Source organism: Acomys minous (assembly GCF_964271855.1).
Source record: "Acomys minous genome assembly, chromosome: 14".
In the NCBI taxonomy this organism is placed as follows: domain Eukaryota; kingdom Metazoa; phylum Chordata; class Mammalia; order Rodentia; family Muridae; genus Acomys; species Acomys minous.
In genome coordinates this window covers 11,882,220-11,906,984 of record NC_140496.1, presented here as the reverse complement: position 1 = coordinate 11,906,984, position 24,765 = coordinate 11,882,220, and the positions used below count along the sequence as shown (strand labels likewise).

The window sequence follows — 24,765 nt, the reverse complement described above, 5'->3', positions numbered from 1 at the left end:
CCATCACAGTTTGCAATTCCCCTACTGATAGTCTGATTGCTTTTTTTTTTAACCCTTCTTCCCATGTAGCCCCCAAGGGCACTCACAGACCTGCCTGTGGCACTGCCTGTCTTCCATCAATGTTGAAATTAGCACGCCATAAACAGCCACTGAAGAAACATACTGTCTCCCATAAGGGACACCAAGACAGTCTGTTTTTCTCTTCTTCCTGATCTACTACTAACATTTCTCAGTCTTCTTTGTAGCTTGCTATGCCAAGTCCCCAAGGGCTGGCCATGAGTGTAGACCACATATACCCTCTCTAAGTGAACACAGCCTTCCACTACGCAAATCTCAAGCCTGGTCATCTAGGTGAACATGATAGACAGGGAGGATGCCAGTAGAGGCACAGGATGGAAGGGTACGGATTCTTAAGGCACTGTTTGGAGGACAGCCATGGAATGGATGGTACATTTATTTACTCTTCCATGTACAAGAAGTAAATTTCTGGTCCCACTGAGTCATTATTCATTGGGAGTTTATTTGTTATATCAGTTAATGCTTAACTATACACACAAGGAGCTGAGTCAATACCTTCTGTTGACAATATTTACCCTCCTAGCACTTATCAAAAGATGTGAGTACAACGGCAATAAGTTGGAATCAGATTCTACTGTAAGAAAGATTGCTTTATATTCTGCTAAGGTGGGGAGACCTTATTATCTCTGTAAGTCACTGGGAAGTACTCAGCTTTGACCAAAGACTGCATATCCCGTTGCCTGAGATGACAGATTCACAGTGGTCACTGCTAATCCTGTTTTCACTTCAAATAGAAAATCCCACTACCAATACCCTATGATGACTAGTTTTGCAGTGCTATCACCTGGATTCCCTTCCTCCCCTCATGGTTCGGTTTTAGATCACTGGCTTATTTTTGCTAATACAATCTGAGTCTACTAAGGATATGGACCTTTCATGGAAAGTCCAGCGAAGCTAAGAATTTGGTGATTTTTTAAAAATTATACATCCCATTTCTAAGAACCTGTGTACAGGTTTCTTAGTACACAGTACTAAGTACTAAGTACTTAGTACACAGTAATTCTACAACTAGGATCTGAGACTTACAGACTCCTCAAGCCTCACCTTCCTCTAGCACAGACTCCCTCTGAGGAAACCAAGGACATCAGCATAGCCCTCCTGATACACTGCCCACTTTGTCAGCCATCCTCAGCTACAGAAATCCGGTAATGATTAAACCATCTTCTGTGCTGTGCACGTTAGGCACTGCTGATGTTCTCAAACCCCACATGAAAACTGCTCAGGAACCAACGGCAACCCTCACTCCACCCAGAGGCTTCCATTTCAGGACTCGGAGACTTTTGCTCTGTGTGAGGCTAGGACTGACTCCAAAGAAGGTGATGAGTTTGAAGCACACACAGCCTTGGCCTTCTACCACCAGCTCTTCCAGTTTCCTTTTCTGATGTAAGTGTGATCTATGGGACCCCTCTTACCCATTTTCTTATTACCTCAGGCATAAGATCTCTATCCCAGGGGCCAGGAGAATGCAGAAGGCAAAGAGCAAACAGGATATTGCATTACAGACCCGAAGCTCAGATATCTGATCCCACTTGAGTGGCAGCGCTGGGCTCTGAGGCCTGCTCTCTATTTCCTTCAGTCTAACTCTGGTCTTTTGCAGATCCCTCCTCACCCATGCCCTGTGTCTGTAGCCTGAACAGGCAAACAGGATGCCTGACGGGGCATGGAACATCAAAGGAGTCTGACAGTTTAAGAGTTAAATCTCAACTCTGTCCCTCACTAACAGTCAGACTTTAGACAAGCTGTCAGGTTTGTAGAGCCCCATTGTTCTCCCTCTAGAAAATGGGAAAGTCAACGCCGGTAGCCGTAAAGCCAAATGAGGATTAAATAAGAGTAGCACGTGCCCAGCACATGAGGAATGATGGGTCGGGCTGCTTTGGCAGGCCTATGCTTCTGTCCTCAAGGTGTGATGGGTGAGCCGAGGGGCACTTATCCCTGTGTGGCATATCCTCTGTGCCTCTGCCTACCCTCCCTTTGATCCCTCGCCCCTCTGACAGCTTGATCCTTGCCTATTCTTTTCCAACCACCTCTTCTCTCATGGTTAACAACTGTGTTTTTGTTTTGTTTCTTGATCTCTCAACCCACGATGCACTAAGTCCACACCAGGAAGAGACCTCCTGTTACATCCAAGAGTTAGGCGTTCTCTGCTCTGGCCAGAGAGGGAACTACGAGTGACGCTGTACCTGCAGAGGCGCTACTCCACTAGAGAAGAGTTCTCAGGACCTCCTGGGGCATCTGAGCTTGGGAAATCCTCCGTCCCTCCTGTGTCTCTGTGCTGTCATATCTAAGAGAGTCGGTGGCGCATAGGATACCTCTTCCTTTCTCACTGGTCTGCCTCTTCCAGCCCACAAATTAGCAAATTCTACTCTGCCCCCAGCATCCTGAAGAAGTCCCTGTGCTCTGCTTCAGCACACCAGCCCCCTGGCATGGCGCATGTCTGAGATCCACCGGCCACATCTCTTCAGAGGTGGCCCTGGAGATGCTTTCAACATATTCTCTCATCCCCTTAGCCCCACTTTGGGGTTCCTTAATTTACTCAGACTGGAAAATGAGATGCCACGTTAGGCCCCAGACTCCAGCCACATTTCTGCTCTAGCATCTTTGTGGCTTATATCTTCATCCCCATCTGACTGTCACTCTGATTGACCCCAGCATGCCAGGCCGATGGGCAGAAAAGTTCTTGACCCTCAGTTTTAATAGATCTGAGCCATGCAGGGCCAGATCAGAGAGATGTTCCTCTTATCTGAGAGGCCAATAGTGAAAAGCTGTAAGGATGGGCTATGAGGTAGGGTTCCTTGTTCAGGCCCCCCACCCCCACCCATGGTGACTCAGCTACAAGCCCTTTCTTCTAGTGAACTGGCACTGACTCTACTCCACTAAGCCTAAGACTGACCCAGAGCTGTCAGAGCTGATCTGTTCAGTCCCTACCTGGCAGACATTACTAACCATCTGTCAGAAGAGATGATCCTATGGATGCTATAATCAGACATTACTAATCATCTATCAGAAGAAATGGCCCTAAGGATGAACATTCTGTAGTGTACTAACAACAAGAAGTCCAATGCCCAGGCTCTGGTCCTCTCTGGGCCACTGAGGCAGGAGCTTCCCAAGCTTCTCTTTACCTGTTAATGGTGCTAGCCCTCCTGGGTGCTCCATGGTTGGCAGGTGCCTCACTCCAGTCTCTGTCTCTATGTCGCATCCCTTTTTCCTGTTTTCATGCCTAGCCCCAATGTCATCCCTTTTCTCAATCTCAAGGGCAGCTCCCATAATATTTAGAGCCTACTCTAACCAAGATTAATTCAGATTAATTCAGTTTTGTAAATTGAATAGGTTAAAAAAGTGCTCTATCCTCGCTCTGGGGACAAGAGGTCCAGGTTCTCGTTAGCTCGGCCTGCATGAAGGAAAAGCCTGGGCCACATCTTAAATGTTTTCCCAGGCTGGAAGCACCACAAGCACCACCACCGAGATTAGTAAACCAGGTACATTCTGGGAGCTAGGCTTCCTGAGGTCACAGACGGGCTCTGTGGACCCTAGGGTATGCTCTGGTGGCCTAGTCAATAAAGACGGAATCATCCTAGTGGCTTCATGGATCATTCAAACTCATGCAAGGCCAGCACTGGGAAGATACAGCTGAGATGGGGCAAAGCAGAGACTGCAGGGCACAGCCAGGAGGAGGTGGCTGTACCCTGGAAATGGAGAATGACATCCACACCTCGATTCCTTTTCAGCAATGGGCCCAGGGTTCTTAGTTCCCTCCTGGGGAGGATTCTGCATGGGAAAGCACAGGGCATTCCTGAGCAACACTTCACTCAAGGCTAGACCGGAACTCACACAAAGGAACGCCTTCATGTCACCTGCTACATCCTCCTACACCCCTAGTGACCTCATGGGAATCGGCCTCTGCTGGATTCAACAGGGCAGTGAGAACGGAGGCCCTGAAGAGTCCCCAGTGTGCAGCCTGAGGTACCGCGACCCCACATGCAGTAAGTAAATGTTCCTGGTTTTGAGACCAAGGGCTGGGACTCAGCTGTGTCTCCTCTGTTTCCCCCGAGCACAGCACAACACCAAATATGCCTTTCCTGGGATGGTTCACTGAGTGACAGCTGTCAAGTAGCTAAAGGACGTGGCTGGGGAGTTCATTCATTCATTTGCGTTTATAATAAATAACTGGGAGGGGCGAGGGAAAACAGCTCAGCGGGTAAAAAGTGCTAGCTTTGCAAGCATGTGGTGGTGTTTTTTGCTCTGTTGTTTGTTGTTTGTTTGTTTGTTTTAAGTAGAGCTTGATGGCCTGTGCTTGGAATCCCAGACCTGGTGAGGTGGTGACAGGTGGCCTGGGGCTCACTAGCCAGCCAGCCAGCCAGCCTAGCCTGCTGGACAAGTACCAGGCCAGTGCGAGACCCTGTCTTAAATGACAAGGTGTACAGTGCCTGAGGGATAACATCTGAGGTTAACTCTGGCCTCTGCATGCATACATGTTACCACACCTATACACATGAAAATACACACACACACACACACACACACACACACACACACACACACACACACACTGCAAGTGTGCACATGCATAAAATAAACAACAAAATAAATAAATAAATAAATAAATAAATAGTGAGACGATTATCTATTGTCCTGAAAGGGGTACAAATAGTTGCCCTGTGTGTCACCATTAAGACCCCCATATGTGACCCACAGACTTTGAGGAGAGCGATTCCCACTCACTATGTCTACCAATACACAGCTGCCCAAAGTATCTCTACCCTCTCTTTAGATAGCTGAGTCACATCAGGTCCAGAATACAGAAATGTCTACACAACCAAAGACCTCACCACAAGGCAGAAGCAGGATGCAACTCAGGCATTGCCAATGCAGGCCTTAATGAGAAAAATAAGTGTGTCTTTTTTAACCAGAATGGGGGAGGGAACAGAATGCAGCCTAGAGAGCAAAGCGTGCCATTGGGGCCATTGACAAAAATACAGGCTAACCAGCTCAGGCCCACAGTTCAGATGCAGAAATAAAGCTGAGTGGTAGAGCATTTGTGTAGCATGTTCAAAGCTCTGCGTCTGATCCCTGGCACTTAAAAAAAAAAAGTCACATTTCAGATAAATCAACAATAATTTAAAAATATAGTATTATCCTGGTTTTCTGAATGTTGCCAAGGATATGCTTACACTAAAAATAAAACTCCACATTGTTTGAAATAAGTTTACCTGAACAGCCTGTACTATCATTGGCTAAAAAATATGGTCATCAATGGCAGTCCCACCCCCACCCCCAAAGCATTCGTTTAAAGAGAGGCCAGCCTCACCTGATGGCTTCTGCAATCCGTGTGCTTTCCTTTCTCCGGTCACTGGACAGCCGGCCGATCAGGTAGGAATAGTCCAGGCCACTGCAGAACACACTGCCCACTGCACTGAGCAGCAGGAGCTTGCTGTCGTCCGTGGCCGCGTTGCACAGTGCTCGCCGGACTTCCTTCATGATCTGCAGGCAGAGGTGAGTTTGCAGAGCTTTGAATGTCTGAGAACGTCGGCTGAATGAAAGCACATGTCCAGACCCAGGAGAGAAACTTTACCAAACCAAAGCCTTCGAGTGCCACCCTCAGCATAAGCAAAAAGGATCAACTTGTAGATCCTAGGGTGCACTGGTCCAGACCTGGGATACTGGTGTGCACTCGGCCAGTCTCTATGAACCTCTGCCGACCCAGTTGAGGTACTTGCTGATTAAACCCCTTACAAAGTATGAGTTGAATGGTCCTGTGTTCAGCGTTAGTGAGCTACACAAGCCTCTAGATGGCTCAGTTAAAATTTTCCCTTGTTTTATCTCCTTAGACCCTTGCAGGGGTTATAGGTGGCCCATGGTAAGCAAGCTTTAGCACTGAAACATGACCAAGCTCAGGGTCTGCCACGAACTGTCCACAACACTGGGGACCTGAGGGTCCAGGACAGGCCACCTGGAAGCTCACATTCCTCGGAGGGATCGTGAATTCTGGACTAAGACTATCTTGTTCTCCCCTTCATGCCATCACAGGGGCTGCGGCTTGAACAAGGATCAGAATGCCATCTTCGTAGTCCCTGCTGAATTCTGGAGAACAGCACAGTGCCTTTGTGGTATAGACATTCAAAGGTGGCCCATCACAATTCATTAATTCTCACAGCTTTTGACTCTAACCTCAAACAAAACAAAACAAAAATCCTGCTGTGTTCTCATGCCTAGTAGCCTTCACTGAGGGTAATGCTGCCTCCAGAAGTGTCTTGGCTCTGATAACTAAGCCTCCCAACTAGGCTGTGGGGTGGTGAGGGAGCTGCTCACTGCACAGGAAGAAGTAGAGAGAGCCTCTTCTGTCTGAGGGTACTGAGGTTGACACAGAACCAGGAGCTGTAGCTGATGCCCTAACACACATACACACACACACACACACACACACACACACACACACACACACACACACAGAGAGAGAGAGAGAGAGAGACAGACAGACAGACAGACAGACAGACAGACAGAGACAGACACGGGAAAGGATGGAGAGAGGAGGGTGGAAGGGAGGGAGGGAGGGACAGAGAAACAGAGAAAAGCAGAGCCAACATGCAGGACCTCAAAGGCTGGCACTGGATGAACCCACACCTGTGGCCATCCACAGCCTGACTCTTTCCAGTCATAGCCCTGCCACGAGTACTGTCCATACTGTCTACACAATTGCTCCTAAGAGCCCGGGCATTCAGGATGACCCACAGCAGTTTGGCCAGGATGCAAAATGCAGGCTTCCTGGAGAGGGGCCAGGAGGTTGCACTGGAATCTACTACTAACTACCGTGGCCCGTCCTCCAGCCTCTCCACCGCATACCCTCCACATTAGAGTCAGAACAAGCTGCTTGAACTTTTTCCACAGGTGAACTTTCCCACAAGAATTTAAAACCCCAACACAAAGTTCTGAGTTACAACACCAAACGGCAAAGAATCCTCAAGTTAAAAAAATAATAAGAACAAACGGCTATAGCCATAGCTGTTTCTATAGTAGTTAAGAGCACACCCTGCTCCTGCAAAGAACCCACGCTGGGCTCCTGGCAGCTATGTCAGGAGGCTCAAAACTGCTCATGAACGCAGCTCCAGGAGCGTGGCCTCTGAGATATTGCACTCGTGTGCATAAAAATCACACCCAGATGCATGTGTGTGTATATGCGTATGTATGTGTGATATCAAAAAGTAAAATCTTTTAAAAATTAATGAATTGACTGATATGGAAACTGGATATGAGCTAGTGGTTCCCTGAGGCATTTCATAAAAAGAACACAGAAGTGCTTTCGAGAGAAACTGAAACCTAAGTCACATGGGAACTTGGCAGGGAAATAATCCCACTGCAGACAAGCTCACGACAAAATGACCAGGCATTGGAGAAATAAGAACTGACACACAAGTGGGAGGGCCACAATGACTGCGTAATATTGGTCTAAGAAACTATGACATTTTAAAATAGCCAAGTAGGAGGAAAGGAGGCAGGTAAAGAATGAAGACTACCAGATAATGAAATGAAAGGATTTAAGGGAAGAGGACTTATCCCATGAACAGCAAAGTCATGAATCTCAGTTTAGATTAACATCAGACTAAATGGAGCTGCAGGGAGAGTAAGCAAACTGGAAGATCTGAAGCCATTTCCCTGAGCCCAGATCAGAGAAGAAGACAAAAAACACAAACAAGAGGGTAACAGTTAGTGTAAGGCATGAAGGCTAAAACAGGTGCTGAAGGAGCTGCCTTCAGCGGTCTCAGAACTGGCAAGGCTGCAGCTGAGACTGGCTGAGACCAACTGAGACCAGCTGAGGCTGGCTGAGACCAGCTGAGACTGGCTGAAACTGGCTGAGACTGGATATAGGTGGCCTGCATTCCTACCTGGAGGCTGTAAGGGAGAACACACTTGCTGCATTTTCCCTAGCTCCTGGTCCCACTCTCCATCTTCCAGGTCATCAATGGCCATCAAGTCTGCTCACTGTTCACTCCACCTCTCTCTGACACTATCTTTTTCTGCTGCTCGAAGGACCCTGTGGTGACACGGAGACCATGGAGACCCTCCCTTCCAAAACAAACTCGTCATCTCAAAGTCAGCTGAAAGCAACCTTCAGGCCTTCAGAACCTTAACACCCGGGCATGTGAATTAACATTGTCTTGGGTTCTGAAGTTAAGTCAGGAGCATCTTGGGGGGAAAGGGTTGATGACCGTTTAATACAAATCTGAATTCTGAACATCCCAAAAAGTCAATAGAAAGCAAAGATAAAACTTCAAATATCTGAAGGCAAAAGAAAGCTTACCTCAAAGGTAAACCTCTGACTTGAGGATAGCTCTAAAGGAGAAAGCCATGGTAAGAATTGGAGAGGTTTATTACACTTAAGACTCTCGAAAAATATAACTACAAAGGCATGGAGTTCAAGCAGAAGAAAAGTGTATTCAGAAAGAAAAAGTTATAGGTAAATCTAGAAGACATTCAATCTGAGGGAGATAGGCACACAGCAGAGAGAACTGGATGGGGCAGGCTTTGAGGAAAACCTGAATGGCCAGAGCTGACAAAAGGAGTGTGGTAGACCTATCTATACAGCTGGCCTGTTCCTTGTGTCCCCAGTAGCTTTAGTTGCTGACTTGACCCAGTACAGAGACATCTCAGAGGGGAAGCCTCCATTGAAGAATTGTCTAAATTAGCTGTGGGCATGTCTGACGTAGGAGGGCACAGCCCACTGTGGGTGGCACCATTCCTAAGGTAAGCGGCCATGGGTTGTATAAGAAAGCTAGCTGAACATGAGCTAGAAAGCAGCGTTCTTCTACAGTTACTGCTTTCAGGCTCCTGCTTCGAGTCCCAGCCCTGATTCCTTTCAATGGCTGACCTGGAAGTATAAAACGAAATAAACAGTCCCCTTTCTCCCACTGTACTGCTTTTGGCTTGAGTCGTTTGACACAGCAACAGAAAGGGAAACCTCAAACACTGGATGCTATGGTGATGCTGGCTGAGGCTGCAAGCAATGGAAGAATCAGAAGCTGAAGGTGGGCGCTGAGCACCTGTCCTAACAGGAAAGTGGGCAAGCTTTGAATTGTGGAGTCTTGTTTGCTGGCTCATTCCAGAGGGGACTACTCCCATTCCCGTGCTAATGTTCCTGACAAGAAAAATGTTCCTAACACCGCACCTTCTGATCGCAGAATATAGTCAATGTATCTAGTCAAGAATGGACTTCTCACTTGTATGGTCAATCTACCCAATGGCACTTGTACAGGAGAAGAAACTTGACTGTCACCAAGAAAGGGTCCCTTCCAGTCTGTTCACTAACAAGCAAGGTAGGCCTGCTGGTGACACTGAGCAGCCTTGGCTTCATGTTAATGAAGCCCACATAGGCCAGCCTTGGGTACCAGACACTCCTGCTCCTGAGTACTCTGCTCTCTAATCGCACAAGGAAGAAGCAATGCCATTGGTGAGCACAGGTGGTGTGCACAGGCAGAATAACTTCCCCTGGTAACCGAAATGGCAACAGAGGCAGGGGCCGGATTGGAATCCAGGTTGCCAGACTCCCAAATCCACATTCCCCCCCCAACCCCCACCTCTTGGATCTTTCTTTAGGGACTACTGTCCCCAAGGTGCCAGCTCACCCAACTCATCAATCCACTCGTCAATCATCAGAGTCAAAACTTATCCTTGTAGCTTGATGCAGATCTGGAATGCGGGCCACCATAAACCAAGCCCATGGCTCGGGAGACAGGGCCCCAGGGTACTCAGACCAGTGGAGCAGTGTGTCCTCTGGGGTGAGCGGGCCCTCATTACCACACGAAGCTGTTCCACAGAGACATAATGAAGTGAGAGGTGCCACCTTGATTCAATTTATGGAAGGAAAATGATGTGCCTTTTAAAAGAACTTTTAAAGGGTCGTGAAGTAAAAAAAAGAAAAAAAAAGGCAAGAAGAATGGTGCTCCTGTGAATGTGTCACAATGAGCTTAAAATAACATAGGTTCCAGGGGTGAGTGTACATGAGGAGTCAACTGTTGGGGAGCCCACATTCCAGATCCTACGGAGAAGCCCTACGTACTTCTGCTAAAGTAGGTGAAGAGCCCTCCCTGCCCACAAATCCCATGCTTACAGGAGGAACAATAGAAATCACATGCCTCATAAACCCCAAAGGTGCCTGTCAGCTCTTCCCTGTCAAGCATTCTGGGCTGCCACACCCACAATTCCATAAAAGAGCCATTGTCTGTGTAAATCATATAAGACATGTGGTCACAAGTTCAAGGACATAGTAGTCCCCACCACCACTTCATGGGAACCAGGAGATGCCAGCCCATCCTGTCAACATCAGCCTGGATGAACAGGTCCTCTAGTGCGGTGGTTCTCAACCTAAGGGTCGTGACCCATTTGGGAGGGTCAAACAACCCTTTCACAGGGGTTCCCTAAGACCATAGGAGGACATAGATATTTACATTACAGTTCATAACAGTAGCAAACTTACAGTTATGAAGAAGCAATGAAAATAGTTGTGTGTTTGGGGTCACCACAACATGAGGAACTGTATTAAAGGGCCGTGGCATTGTTCTAGAGTGTGCCCATCCCCAGACATGTTGCTAACTCCGGTGCTTCCACTGGTATTATGGATAAGCAAGTGCAGAAGACGACAAGGCCAGGAGAAGGAGGTCTGAAGTCTACTGTCCCCTCCCCGAAGCTCCTTACCTCAGGTGTAAGGGCATTGTTATCCGAAGTCTGGCTGGACAGAAGAATGTGTGTGAAGCCCTCCTCTTTCCGCACCACGATGTCTCGGAAGCGACAGTTGCTTTCATTCTGCCGGACGCTGTACCTGAGCCTCTTGTCAAAGACGTAGTCCTTCTCTGTCTCCAGCTTCCTCTTGACAGAGCTGTGCATGTTCAGGGCCCCATTGGTCAGAGCGGAACCTTCCACAAATCAGATAAGCTACGTGAGCCTTCAGTATGCACATGAATCAACTACACAAAGCTCAGGTTCCCAGTGGAGAAGCCCAGAATGCCCAGAGGCCCCGGTGCTCTGCTCTGCCAGGTTAAAGAGTCCAGAGTGTAAGTGACACCTGTTCAAACTCACAAAACAGTTCTAACTAAATGGAGAGGAATCATGGTTCTCCACAGTCCCTTATGTTTGAACACTTGGTCCCCAGCTGGTGGCGCTGTTTGGGTAGGTAGAACCTTTAGGAGCTGGGGCCTTGCTGGAGGAAGTACACCACCCAAGGTGGGCTCTGAGAGTTTATAACCTTATACCACTTCATTGGCTATCTCGGCCTCCTGTCGTGATCAAATGTGAGCAAGGCAGCTGCTGGCTCCAATGCCTGCTGCCAGACCTTCCGTACCAACTCTTCTCTCTGGAACCTAAAGCTAAGATAAACTCTCCTTTTATTAAGTTGCTTTTGGTCATAAAATTTTAATCACAGGGACAAAATGTAACTAACGAAAGAAAAATGGCGTGTTCATGAATCAGACCACTTAACATCTGTAAGGCGTCAACTCTTTCCAACTGATCTATGAGTTCAATGCAATCCCAGGCCAAACCCCAGCAAAGCTATTTTGAACATAGTGTCAAACTAGTTCTGTACTTTCTCTAGGAAGGGAAAAGATGTACAACAGCCAAAAAAAAAAAAAATGCTTCAAGATACGAAGAGTTGGCGCTCGCCCAGACCCGAACCTCAATAAAAAGCCCCCGTGATCCAGTATAGAGACTTAGACCAATGGGTCACAGCAAATAGTGTCAAGACAGTTCTGTGGAGGAAAGGACAGCCTTTTCCAACAAGGGCTAAAGAAACAAACAAATGTCCATTTGTAGAAGGGAAAAAAAAAAACCTCAAGAGCCTTGACACGTTACATCTGTCATAACTAGCTGCCAACTTGATACACAGCCATCGGTACCTGGGAGGAAGGAACCTCAACTAAAGAACTGCCCAGAACAGATTGGCCTGTGGCTAAGTCCAAAAAAAATTTTTTTTCCTGATTGATTATTGATGTAGGAATCTCAGTCCTCTGTGGGCGGTCCCATCCCTACGCAGATGGAACTTGGCTATGTAAGAAAGGTAGCTAAGTAATCTAGTAAGGAGTGGTCCTCGAGAGTTCCTGCTTCGGTTTCCTGACCTGATATCCCTCAATAATTCATAACCGGTAAGGCAAAATATAAACCCTCTTTTCTCTAAGTTCCTTCTGGTCATGACGTTTAACACAGCAAGAGAAACCAAACTAGGGCATCTTACACACATACATGCACACACACACACACACACACACACACAAACACACACACGTGCACACACGCGAATGTGCAATTTATCTCAGAATAGATGACAGACCTAAAGGCAAAAATGTCTAAAAGGCAACTAGATAAAATCTAGGGTGGACAATAAATTTTTCCTGAGTTGGCAATAAATTTCTATGTTTGGCATCAAAAAAATCAAGTTCCATGATATAAAAAAATTAGGCAAGATGAACATTAGAAAAATGAGAAACTTCTGTTCCCTGGAGGGTTATCTTTGAGAGACAAGCCACACTCTGCATGAAAACAGTTTGTCAAATATACATCTGAGGTATTTTGTGTCCAAAATAACCAGAGCAGCAATAAGAAAACAAACAACCCAATTTAAAAGTGGGCAGGAGATCTAAAGAGCCAAAGCACCCTTTTCACCCAGGAGGGAAATCCAGGAGACTGGGCACAAAGGATGGACCCGCTAGCAGAACAGCACTGTCCTCACTGTGAGGACAGAAAGCGCACAGCTGTGCTCACTGCTGATGGCCACACACAGCTGCACAGCACTGTGGTGAGAGGCTCCGGCTTGTCTTTCTCCTCTAAAGAAATCTCCTTTATTTTTCTTTATTTTTGAAAATGTCATACATTTGGCCATATCTTCACCCCTCCAGCTTCTCCTGTACCCCTGCGCCATTCCCCCTCCCAACTTCTCTACCTTTTAAAGTGATTTTTGCTTCTCTATTGTTTGAGAATTTCATACATGCACATAACGTGTCCTGACAGACCCCACTCCAAACCCCTCCCGTCTAACTGCTCACCCATGTTCCAGTTTTGGAATATTGCCACTGTGTTACCCCTTCCTCATTCCATGTGAGGTTTTATTTTTTTGGTTGGTTGGTTGCTTGCTTTGGTTTGGTTTTTTGAGACAGGTTACATCTGTGTAGCCCTGGCTGTCCTGGAACTTGCTCTATAGACCAGGCTAGCCTTGAACTCATAGAGATCCACCTGTCTCCACTTTCCAAGTGCTGGGATTAAAGTCGTCGTGTGCCACCAATGCCTGGCTTCCATGTGGTTTTTAAATGCCCACTGAGTCCACTCACTCTAGCCAGAATGCACACTGGTGTTGGGCCACCCACTGGAGCATGGGAGACCTACCAATGGCCACACCCTCTAAACAGAAGAACTCTGCAGTGACCGACAGACATCCCCATCTCTGCTGCCTTTGTGTTCTTCCAGGTGACCCTAAAAACAGCAGGCTCCAGTCACTGCACGGAGAATATGAGGGCAGGGGTGTGTGAATACAGAGGAGGCTGTCACAGAACATCTTATGGATCCAAACACTTCAACAGGATACAATAAATGTCCAGTTCACTTTCTGCCAAGTGCAAGCTAACCAAACCTTGAAAACCCAGTCATAAGGTTAACAACCCCTTCCTTGTTGGCCAGCCTGCCTCCGATTAATGATGTATATGGGACATTCTGTGGAGCTGGTGTCAACAATTTAACTCCAGAGACATGTGTATCCCTGACAAATATATGCTCTTCATAACACATCATGTGAGGCCAGGCTGAGCCAGGGTTCCAGGTAATGCAAAGGAATGAGCAAGGGACCAAGGCCTTGAGGAAGCAGCAACAGGTGTGTAAGAGAGGATACTGATACTGAAGCTGTCAAGTCAGCTCAGGCATCTATGGTTGACAGTTGGGGAGGAAATACTGCAAAAGCTCTTTACCCTGGGGCTGTAAATTGCTGCCCTCTTCCTCTGTCTGGGGAGGACATTTTGTTACAAGCTTCTGGTGTCAGATGGTGAGTGGTCAATGGCAGACACGACAAAACTGGTTCTCCTGAAGATTCACTGGGGTCAGACCTGGCTCCTAGACCTTACCCAGAGGATGATGTCATTCTGTTACCATCCTGTGGTTTTCCCCCCAGGAATAGAAGATAATATGCTATGTCTTGATGTGCTCAGAAGAACAAGATGCTCATGAAAGAATGAACTGTCACGGGAGAAACACTGCAGAAGACCCCAATATGCCACCTGGGAAAATGTCAAGGATTTATCCTGATTTGAGGCAAATTGAGAAGAAGCAAATAGAAACTTCCTGCATTTTCTATAATGACTTAAAACAAAATCCCTAGACATTCAGTCTCCAGAAGCCCCTCCTCCTGTCTCTATCAGAACAAATGTCATAACCTGTACACACATCTGGCAGGAGCTACTGACCCCTAACCATCTCTAGTGCCTCCTGATGCCTTGCTAAATACTTAGATAACTAGGGAATGATTTTGCTTTTGTTATAATAGGGTTTCATAGGTTTTGTTGAGCACCCACCAGTAGCTCCTCAGTAAAGAGAGGAACCTGGAGAGCATCTGTCATTTCTATTGTCTCTTTAAAAAAATCTACACAAAGCATATAAAGATTCATCATTTCTAGGTATTTATAAGCCACATCTATCTGGAAATCTTACAGCTGCAAAATAATATGAAAAGAACAGAACACTGCGGCTTTTTCCCCAAGTGCCCAAGGAAGCAACCATTATATCTTTTCATGGATAAATGGATAAACAAAATGATACAGCCACAGAATGCAATATTATTCAGTGATAAAATAAATTATCTGTTGCTTTCATTTTATTTCTGTTGCTGTGACAAATAACCCTGACCAAAAGCAACTTAGAGAAGAAAGGGTTTATTGGGCTTACAACCCAGGTTATGGGTCTTTTTTTTTTTAATGGAAAATCAAAGCAGGAACTTAAAGTATCATGTTCATAGTTAAAAACCAGCAAGAGAATAAATGCAGGGATCCTTCTCTGCTTTTCCTTCCATTTTTACACATTCCAGGATCCAAAACTAGGGAATGGTGCTGCCCACAGTGGGCTGGGTTGTCCTCCATTGGTTAACAATCAAGACAATCCCCGACAGACCTGGGCCAACCCAATCTGTACAATTCCTTAATTGACTATTTCTTCCCAGGTAATTCTGGGTTTAGTCATGTTTACATGTGAAGCCAACCAGCATGGCTACTGAGCCACAAGAGTGGATTTTAAAACACATGTCACTTAGCGAAAGAAATGACTATGAGCAACTGCTACATCGCATGATTCCAATGAAGTAACATTCTAGAGAAGGGGAAGTGACATCAACGATAAATAGATCAGTGGTTTCCAGGGGATCCGAACAGAAGGAAGATGACAAAGGTGAAGCAGAGGCTGACTTTTGACTGATTCTCAATAGTATTACAACGAGGGGTGGAAGACATCAGGTACTTGTCTAAAACCAAGGAAAAGTCTCAGCCTAGAGAAACTTTAAATATGCAAATTGATAAGCCTTGCTAAGAGGTCCTTGCTAAGGGATCCCAGGATGCAATGCAGAATGTCAGAGGGAATCTAAAGATGTTCAATTTAAAAGAAATCACCTCCCCAAAGGCGGAGACCCTCAACAGCCTCAGAAATGTGAAGGGCTTGAAGATGGAAGGAGGAACACACAGTCTACAATGAGAAGGGCTTGAAGACTGAAGGAAGAACACACAGTCTACATGCCCTCAGAAACAACTGGTTCCCAGCCAGGGAAGACCCAGAAGTTCTGATGCTGCTGTATACACATAGCACATAGTTGCCTGAAGAATGGTCATCCTTGAAAACCACATACACACAAACAATGGGATGGATAGATGTATGTATGTATGTATGTATGTATGTATGTATGTATGTATGTATGTACATCCGTACGTACGTATATATAGATAAAAAGAAAGATAAGTAGAGTTATATACGTGTGTGTACACACATACATATGTATACACAATTATAATAAAAAAGACTACCAACTTGAGAGTGGAGGCATGGGAAGGGTTAGAGGAATGACAGGGAGAAGTGATGTCATATTATTTCAAGAATAAACATTAAAAATACGCCAACCTCAAGGAAATAGAGCATAACTTTATTTCTTAGATGTGAGGTACACATGGTGACTTCTCTTGTGGGACAGAGGCAGTGTGGCAGAGAGAAGGGAGTTGTAACTATACAATGAATAAGCCTAACAATAGGGCCCTGGGACAGTCAATATCAGCAGAGGTACATCATACTCACAGCATGGCCCTCTGGCATGGTATGATGGAGTCCATGCCTGTCCTCTGGAGTATATCCCCCCGAAACTTACAGCCCCAGTATGCCCAAGAAAAATGACTAAGTAAATCCAAGTGGAGAAGATCTTGCCCCCTCTAACCTCAGAAAAATCACTAAAAAGAAAGTCTGTGAGACTGTTATAGCCAAGAGGAACCCAAAGAAACAAACAATGACTAAATATAGTATCCTGGATGAGACTCTGGAATGGCACTACATTAAAAAAAAAAAAAAACAAAGAAAACCTAAGTGCAGGCTTTAGTTCTTAATTGTGTTTTTAATATGGCTTCATCAATTTTGACCAAGGCACCAAGATAGCAAGATATGAAATAGGTTAGGTGAATGAAGGTTTGGGGACTGTCTATGTTAGTGGTCCAGTTTTCCTCTAATTCTAAAACTATACTAAAAGTGAAGCTTATTTTAAAGAGTCTATATTAGTTTGGAGAGAAACCTCAACAGTTAAGAGCATATACTGTTCTTTCAGAAGACTTAAAATCAGTTCTCAGCACCCATGGCAGGCAGCTCATAACTGCCTGTATCTCTAGCTCCAGTGAATATGGTGCCTTCTTCTGGACTCCATGAGCACCTGCACACACATGCACATACTCGCATACAGACATACGTACATACATGTAATTCAAAATAATAAATCACTACAGCGCAGCTCAGCACTGAATATTCTGGCAATGTTGGCACCTAGTCTTGACTCTGAGGACAGCAAGGTAGGCTTAGCATCCTGCCTAATGTAATACAGAGAATCCCCGGAAGCCCATGGAGCCTGTCCATCAGCACCCAGAGGTCCAAGCCCAGCTCCTCATGACCTCAGACTTTCCATTTGACCCAAGACAAAAGGCTGAGAAGCAACATGGTTCAGACCTTTCATCCAAAACTCATAGAATCTCAACCTAGAAGCCAAAAACAGAGACCAGAAAGTGCTCTGCTGGGTCCTCAGGAGGTGAGCTGTGAGCAGAGGGGATGCTGTGGGTATCGGCACAGCCTGGCACAAAGGAGTTGCCTGTACCATCCCGAGGTCTCTGCGAGGCCACATCATTTGGTAACGTTCTATTACTCAAGCAGCCCAGCTTTGTGAGCTGTCAAGATGCAGCTCCTGACACCAGCACGATCACTTAATGAACTTCAGAAAGGGTGCACACGTATTTCATTAAAAGGCTGGTGCTAAGGGAGCTGTCCGTTCAGGGTTAATCCTGAACACTTGACAACTGAGATGGTGACAGTTTCTGCAGGAAAATGCCTATGCGTCCTACACAAGGCTGCTAACAAAGGGTTCTGGTATGGGTACTGCATCCATCCGCTGGGCTGTGGTTCCCACTCAGAGATAAGATAGATGCTGAAAACCTGAATGTATCCATGCTTCTAGGACAGCAAGGGTGGGATGTCATGCTCCTGTTTCCCAAGAACACATGACCCTGTGCTGACTTACTCACCAGGTCTGCAGAGCAGTGTTCGTGGGTCTGTCTTAGAGATAACGGTAAGTAACTTGCCAGATGCCACATAGATTTTAGATCATGGAAGCCGGAGTGGAGCCAGCTATCCCTCGTTTTATTTCCTTCATTTCTTCTGAATCTAATGAGAGGCAAAATGTTCAAGGAGGTGACCTGGCTCCAAAACTGAGGAATACCTGCTCTCAGGCCTCAGCGAAGGCAATGAAAAGTTAAGATAACTAACACTCGAAGTAATTATAGACCAGAAGGTAAGAGGATATATGCTAAAGGACTACGAAGCTGCCTCTGCGCTCCAAGGCCAGGCCTTCCTATGGCAGCCGGGATAGAGGCAGGGCTGACCAATCTCTCATGATGCTGCATGTACATGCTGACGCTGACTTGGGAAGATGCAGCACTGTTGACCCAGGAAGGGACCTCTGTGAGCACGTGGTACACACCCCTGTGGCTGCATCATTCTTTCTGAGTCTCCCCCACCTCAGAAGATGAGGCAGGAAGCTGCACTCTCGCTCTAGGCCTCCACTCGGAATCTCAAGGAACTGCTTTCCAGGCTCTCTTCCTTTGAGGCATCTCAACTTCCTCCAGAGAAAAGGCAACAAGCTGTCAGGGAAAGAGCCCTGGGATACACAAAGCACAGGGCTGCACAGTTAGAAGGCAGGAGAAAAAAAGGCAGCTAACTGGGAGGAATTCTTCAGGACCATCTGGCTCCTGATCTAAGATGAGCATAACAGGACAGGTTATCCAGCATTGTTCTCAACTGTAGATTAAGGAGCAGACACCAAAGTGCTCAGGACAGTCTACGCTCTTCCCTCGTGTTAGCTGTAGGACAACGTATTCATTACGTTTTTATGACCAAATGCATGCTTCTCCCACAAACACAAGGACCCGAGTTCAATCCTAGGAGTCCACATTAACCTAATCAGCAAGTTTCAGGTTCCAGAAAGAGGCCCCCATCTCATAACACAAGGACATATGTCTCATAACATATGGACATAAACATACATGCATGTGTACCCCCCACATCCACACGTACACAAAACAACTTAAAGGAAAATGTTATGGATGTCCATGATACAAAGTATACAGTCCATTAGCCCAGGTAAGGCATATCAACAGAGCGGGCTGCAGACTGTGGAGGTGGCAGCGGTCAGCTGGCTTCCTCCTTTACCCATTTTTAAGCATTCTAGGCCACCAACTCAAGTGATGGTACCACCCTCCCCAATGAGACCTCTCTGGACATACTGGCCTCAGTGATGATACAGAGGTTTTTCCAACCAAAATAACAACCAAAAATTAACCTTCAGGCACACCAAGATGTTCAAAACAAAAGAGAGGAGCAGCGAAGTCCTCGACATTACACCTTTCCACGCCCACATTCAACCCACACCCAGGCCAAAGCTGGGCCATTCCAAGTCCAAAAGTGAAAGGTCACCTCTACGAGCCCAGCAATCAAGGGAAGCAAGCACTTGCTTCTAAACCCCACCCTACCTCTCATAAATGCAAAACTGGATAGCTTGTTCACCTGCTCTGTGCCTTCGCTGTCACACACAGGAAATGGGTGACCATCCCTGCCTCACAGGACTATAAGTACAGGAAATGATGTCAACTCCATGTATTGAATAGAGGGAACTCCATCACACTAGCTACCTCATCTGTCCCACACCACGCCTTCTTTTGAAGTCCAAAGGAATATTTCCCATTAAGATGGCGAGGTAAACCAGGACTATATGCCTGCACACGTAGTAAGGTGAAGCTCGGTGCACAAACATAATGATGATCATCTCTGAGAAGCAAAAAGCCCGTGGGGAGCAGCAAGCAGGACTCAACCATGGCTCAGAGGAGGGTCCCTCCAGAAGGGGCCTCTTCCAGGCAACGGGACTCAAAGTTGTCTCTGAACAATGGGAGAAGACCTAGGTCTCAGGGCCTCCAGCCAGGAAGAGAGTGACAGCCCCTCCCTCCCTCATGAAGGCAGAAAAAAAAAAAAAAAGGCAGGAACAGAAACACCAGGCTGTGTTGTGAGAACTCTGGGCCAGTTGGGGGCAAACACAAAATGACCGGAGATATAGGGGGGTCAGAGAAAGAGCAAAGAAAATGCAAGAACAACTTTCCCTGCCCCGCGAGCCAGCACACCAAAATTCCAAAGAGTTCAGGCTGGAAACATGAGCTATGCCAAATACAAAATCATTATCACGAGACAATCTGACAAGGACTTTAAGAGAATAATATTTCAAAGGCTCCAAGTGAGAGATAGGAGAAGAAAAATACACATTAAAAACAAACTGGAAAACTTTAGACAAAAGTAGAAGAAACACGGATGGTGCAATAAACAGAATAATGAGCTAATTAAAAAACAAGTGTCAAATATTTGTGTATCACAGATAAAGGACTAATACCTCCAAGCTGTAAAGGGCTTTGAAACACCGAGGATAAAGAAAATAAAACACCCTCCGGAACAAAATTAACAAAAGACACCTACCATCTACAAACATCACATCAGAGGCGCTTTTAAGTCGGAAAATACTTTTACTCCAAATAATAACACAAATTAAAATTCATAAAATAGGAAGTGAAAGTTCAGACTGCATTGAACTATCACTCATTTCTTTCCCCTTAGCTTGGTGGAGGCTGGCCATATGGATAATGTACCCTGCCGCAGAGAAGGAGTTGGGGTTCCCCTCCATTTTAGGGAGGGAAGACCATCAGTGTGAAAGAGGATTTTGTGCCCTCTGACAAAACTAGCTCTCTACCTACACACCATGCTGCTTCTAGAAATTGACATGGGCTGTACCTCCAGTGGTACAAAACTCACACATGTAAGACTGTTCCATGGCATTATTTATTCTTGGAAAAGACAGAAACCACCTAAACAGTGACAGAGAAGCTAGTGAGGTGAAGAGTGGGATAAAGTAAGGAGCATTAACATGATGGAATATCACAACATCATACAGCTATAAAAGAAAAAAATCTGTCTCTGTCTGTCTGTCTGTCTGTCTCTCTGTCTCTGTCTCTCTGTCTCTGTCTCTCTGTCTCTGTGTCTCTCTTCTCTCTCTCTCTCTCTCTCTCTCTCTCTCTCTCTCTCTCTCTCTCTCTCTCTCTCTCTCTCTCTCACATATCCATAGTGGGAAGAGGTAAAGCTGTATTACACAGCAGCTGTAGAAATAAAGAGCATAGTCTATGTGACGATATATAGTGATTAAAATTTTTCAGCTGAACACAGAAAAGGCTCACAAGTTAACTTTAGAATAAGAAAGATGAAGCCACGTATGGTGGTGCACTCGTGTAATCCCAGCACTCTGGGAGGCAGTGGCAGATGGGTCTTTGTGAGTTCAAGGCCAGCCTGGTCTAAAAGTGCATCCAGGACAGCCAAGGCTACATGGAGAAACCCTGTCTCAAAAAACAAGCAAAAGAGAATAAGAAAGATGAAAAATTATAGGTAAATCTGGCACACCCCCTGCTAAGCAGTGTTCCCATGAGTAGGTTTCCCATGCTGCAGTGGATGCTCTACACCCATGCACATATGAACAGCACTAATTAGATTTAGTGAGCTACAAAAAGAAAGAAAAAAAGAAAGAAAGAAAGAAAGAAAGAAAGAAAGAAAGAAAGGAAAAGACATCAAATTGGAGGGGTGCAGAGTGGGAGGAAATATGACAGGAGTTAGAAATACAGAGATAGATACAATCACTCTCATTGTATTCCTGTATGGAAATCTCAAACTTGTATCTAAAATAAACAAACAAATGTGCTTGTTACTGTAAAAGGAAACACAGGCAGTATAAAGCAGAAAACAACAAAATTGACTGGTCATGCACAGTTGGTAGGAAGAAGCGATGTTAAGGAGTAACACTTCTCTGAGGCTCTGGGCCTAACGTTTGGAAGCATGTTAGAGCATATTAGGAGACAAAATAAAACCTACCAGTAAGATGACAACAGAGTAAACACAAATAGAAATAAATGAGCTGTGTGGTACTTCAAGCAAATCACATAACTTCTTGAATGAGAAATGAGAGAACAAAAATAAAAATGGGTTTGGGACCCAATATTGTGACTCTGACCCCTTCAGTATATCGCTAATTCTTCATGAGTTTGCTTGGCATAGTGATCAGCATGGATTTCTTCTAAGACTATTAAATAAGGCTGAGAAAAAGACAATGTTTGGTGTTGTGAAGGAACAGCGACAGGGGCAGACAGCTATGGGATGAAGGCAAGACAAGGAAGAAAACAACTAGGTGAGAGTGGAACTGGAGGACTCTGCACAAAATAACTTTTAAAATGATATGTGCTTGAGGGCTGGAGAGGTGGCTCAGTGGTTAGTAGCGCCTGTTTTTTCAGAGGACCTGGGTTCAGTTGCCGGCACACACATGGCAGTACACAACTGTCTATAACTCCAGTTCTAGGAACCTGATGCCCTCTTCTGACCTCTGAGGGTACCAGGCAGGTGTGTGGTGCACACATACATGCAGGCAAAGCATCCACTCACATGTATAGTCCATATGTGTGTGTGTATGTGTATATATATATATATGGACTAGGAAATCTTACCATAATAGAAAGAAAGGAAGTACTAAAATTTTAATTAATTAATTAGTCAGACATGTCAAAAGGTCATTAAGGAGAATGCCTAAAGGGACTCCACATTTGGAACAATGTGAACACCAAACTGATTCTAAGCACAAAATAAGAAGTCTGTAATGGATAACATGGATGACTGACAGAAGGAGGGTGGTAAAATGAAAAAAAAATCATATGAATGTAAGCATGCACACAGAATAAAAGTAACTATGTCAAGATGCTAGAAGTGGCGAATCTAAAAAGTTTCCTTTATAACATTCCCTGTATTTGAAATCATTACAAAATATAGTTAGTGACCTTTTAAGCATAATTATCCTATACATAAGAGCAAATTAAAACTTTACCCAAGGAATGACTCTAAGAAAGGAATAGTCCTTAAAGTGATATTTTCCTTAAAAATAAAAAAGAGCTTACTTTGAGAAAGCACACTGAGTGCCAAGACAGATGAACAGACCAGAATGAGAAACTAAAGACTTCAATAGGTAAAGAAAAGTTCTTAAAATACAACCTATTTTTAAAAAAGCATTGTCAAGATGGACCAAAAGACTAATAATGGCAATGATATATGGTTGAAGAAAATGATCTGCTACTATCAAAATGCTAAGACTAAATACCAAGATGGAATTTTATACTCGGCTAAAATAGCACTTGAAGTACCACACACATGAACATTTTCAGATATATTCCACAGTAAGAGATATTGTTTGTCATAGACTCTATAAGAAATACTCAGAGGGATTTCAGAAAATCAAAAGATCAGTTGAGAAGAAAACATGGGAATAAAGGAAAATAAGATAAAGCTTTTCCATTAAATGTAATTATTTGGTATAAAAGTAAACTTCAGTGTTTACCAACATTGAGTATACAAAGCCATAGCAAAATGTGGGAAAGGTAAGGCCAATGACAATTTAAAGCTAAGTTCTGAGGATCAGATTGATGCTCACATTGTTCCATATTTGGAGTCCCTTCAAACATCCTCTTATGACTTTTTTACATGTCTGGCTATTTAAATTTAAAGTAAAATCATAAGCCTTGCTATACTAATTCATAGTGGGAAAAGGGTTGCAGTAAGTATGTGCACTAAATACAATTCAGAGCTACCTTCTAAATGAGCCCCAGGAGTGGGAATTACAGTGGAAAATATATCTTTGCAATAAAAAATCATTCATCAGGGGATAAGAGTGAGAAAGAGAACATATAAAATGATTTTAAAATTAAGTGCAAAATAAAGTAAGAAAAGCAACATAATATGGAAATACTTACACAAATCAGTGAACATATTAAACTCATATAAGATAAAAAAACATAAGATGGGATAAATATGGTCTATTGAATATTCTCCAAGGAGAGACTTGGAAAGACACAAAAATGAACCACAATTCATCACTGAACAGGGAAGGTGTGATGTTCAATGGGTGGAAAATGCTGAAAGAAGCCAGGCCGTGCTGTTAACATGTAGGTAATACTCACAGAGAAAGGCAGACAATTGGCAATATGACAGACAAGGGGACATATTCCCTAGATGTAAGGACACGAGGTCTTGGAGGATAGAAGGAAACAGGGTAAAGACACTGCCGGGAGGGGGGGCGGTGTAGGAGGTAACAAGCTAGGAATGAATGGCAGTGCTCCTTCCATGCTACATCAATTCTCAGAAATACGGCCACCCCTGGCAGGGCTTGGGATCCATGCCCAAATGCTCCACCAAGAACCCTCCCAAGTCCAGAAACAGAGGAGTACCGACATCTCTCTGTGCAAGGAGGAAGGACAAGTTTAAACATCACTGAGAGATGCTACTTCCAAGAGAAGGATGGACAGGCACGCCATCCCCACTGCTAACATAGGCATCCTTGGGTTCTAGGGCAGTACTTTGATGTTTGTGGTAGCCAGACGAGGAGCAATCTATTCTCCCTTCAGAGACTTGCGTCACTTTGGGTCTTTGCTCAGTTGTTCGTTACAATTCAGCATTACTGAGACTGATTATTTGCTGTGTGATCTTTATAACTTGCCTCATTCAACCCTCACTGCAATCCCGGAAGATACTGTTCTCACCTTCAATGTACAGGAGAAAAAGCCAAAGCCACGTGTCCTGGTTCATTCCTGCTGCTGAGGTAAAACACTACAACAAAAAGCAACTAAGTGGACAAAGTATATTGCATATTACAATTCCAGGTTATAGTCCATCACTGCAAGGAAATCAAGGCAGGAACTTCAATAGCCAGTCACATCACACCCATTGCAATGAGCAGAGAAACACAAATGCACTGGCTTCCGGTGCTGAGCTAGATTTCTTTACTCTCATATAGCCCAAGACTACCTGCCTAGGGAATGGTGCCAC

At 45.0% G+C, this 24,765-nt stretch overlaps 1 protein-coding gene and 1 long non-coding RNA gene across 3 annotated transcripts in view; one reads left to right on the top strand and one right to left on the bottom strand.

Moving 5' to 3' along the window:
* The window catches only part of LOC311583382, a 491,748-nt gene that overhangs the window by 169,692 nt on the left and 297,291 nt on the right, over positions 1–24,765 (top strand). The window lies entirely within an intron of this gene.
* Positions 1–24,765, bottom strand: part of CDYL2 (chromodomain Y like 2) — a 149,145-nt gene that overhangs the window by 9,013 nt on the left and 115,367 nt on the right. For both annotated transcript variants that reach the window (XM_084756314.1, XM_084756313.1), the window contains 2 exons: positions 10,762–10,979; positions 5,384–5,556 (listed from right to left, as the gene is read on the bottom strand). In XM_084756314.1, coding sequence (XP_084612440.1) covers positions 5,384–5,556; positions 10,762–10,979 — 391 coding nt within the window. The remainder of the gene's footprint in view (positions 1–5,383; positions 5,557–10,761; positions 10,980–24,765) is intronic.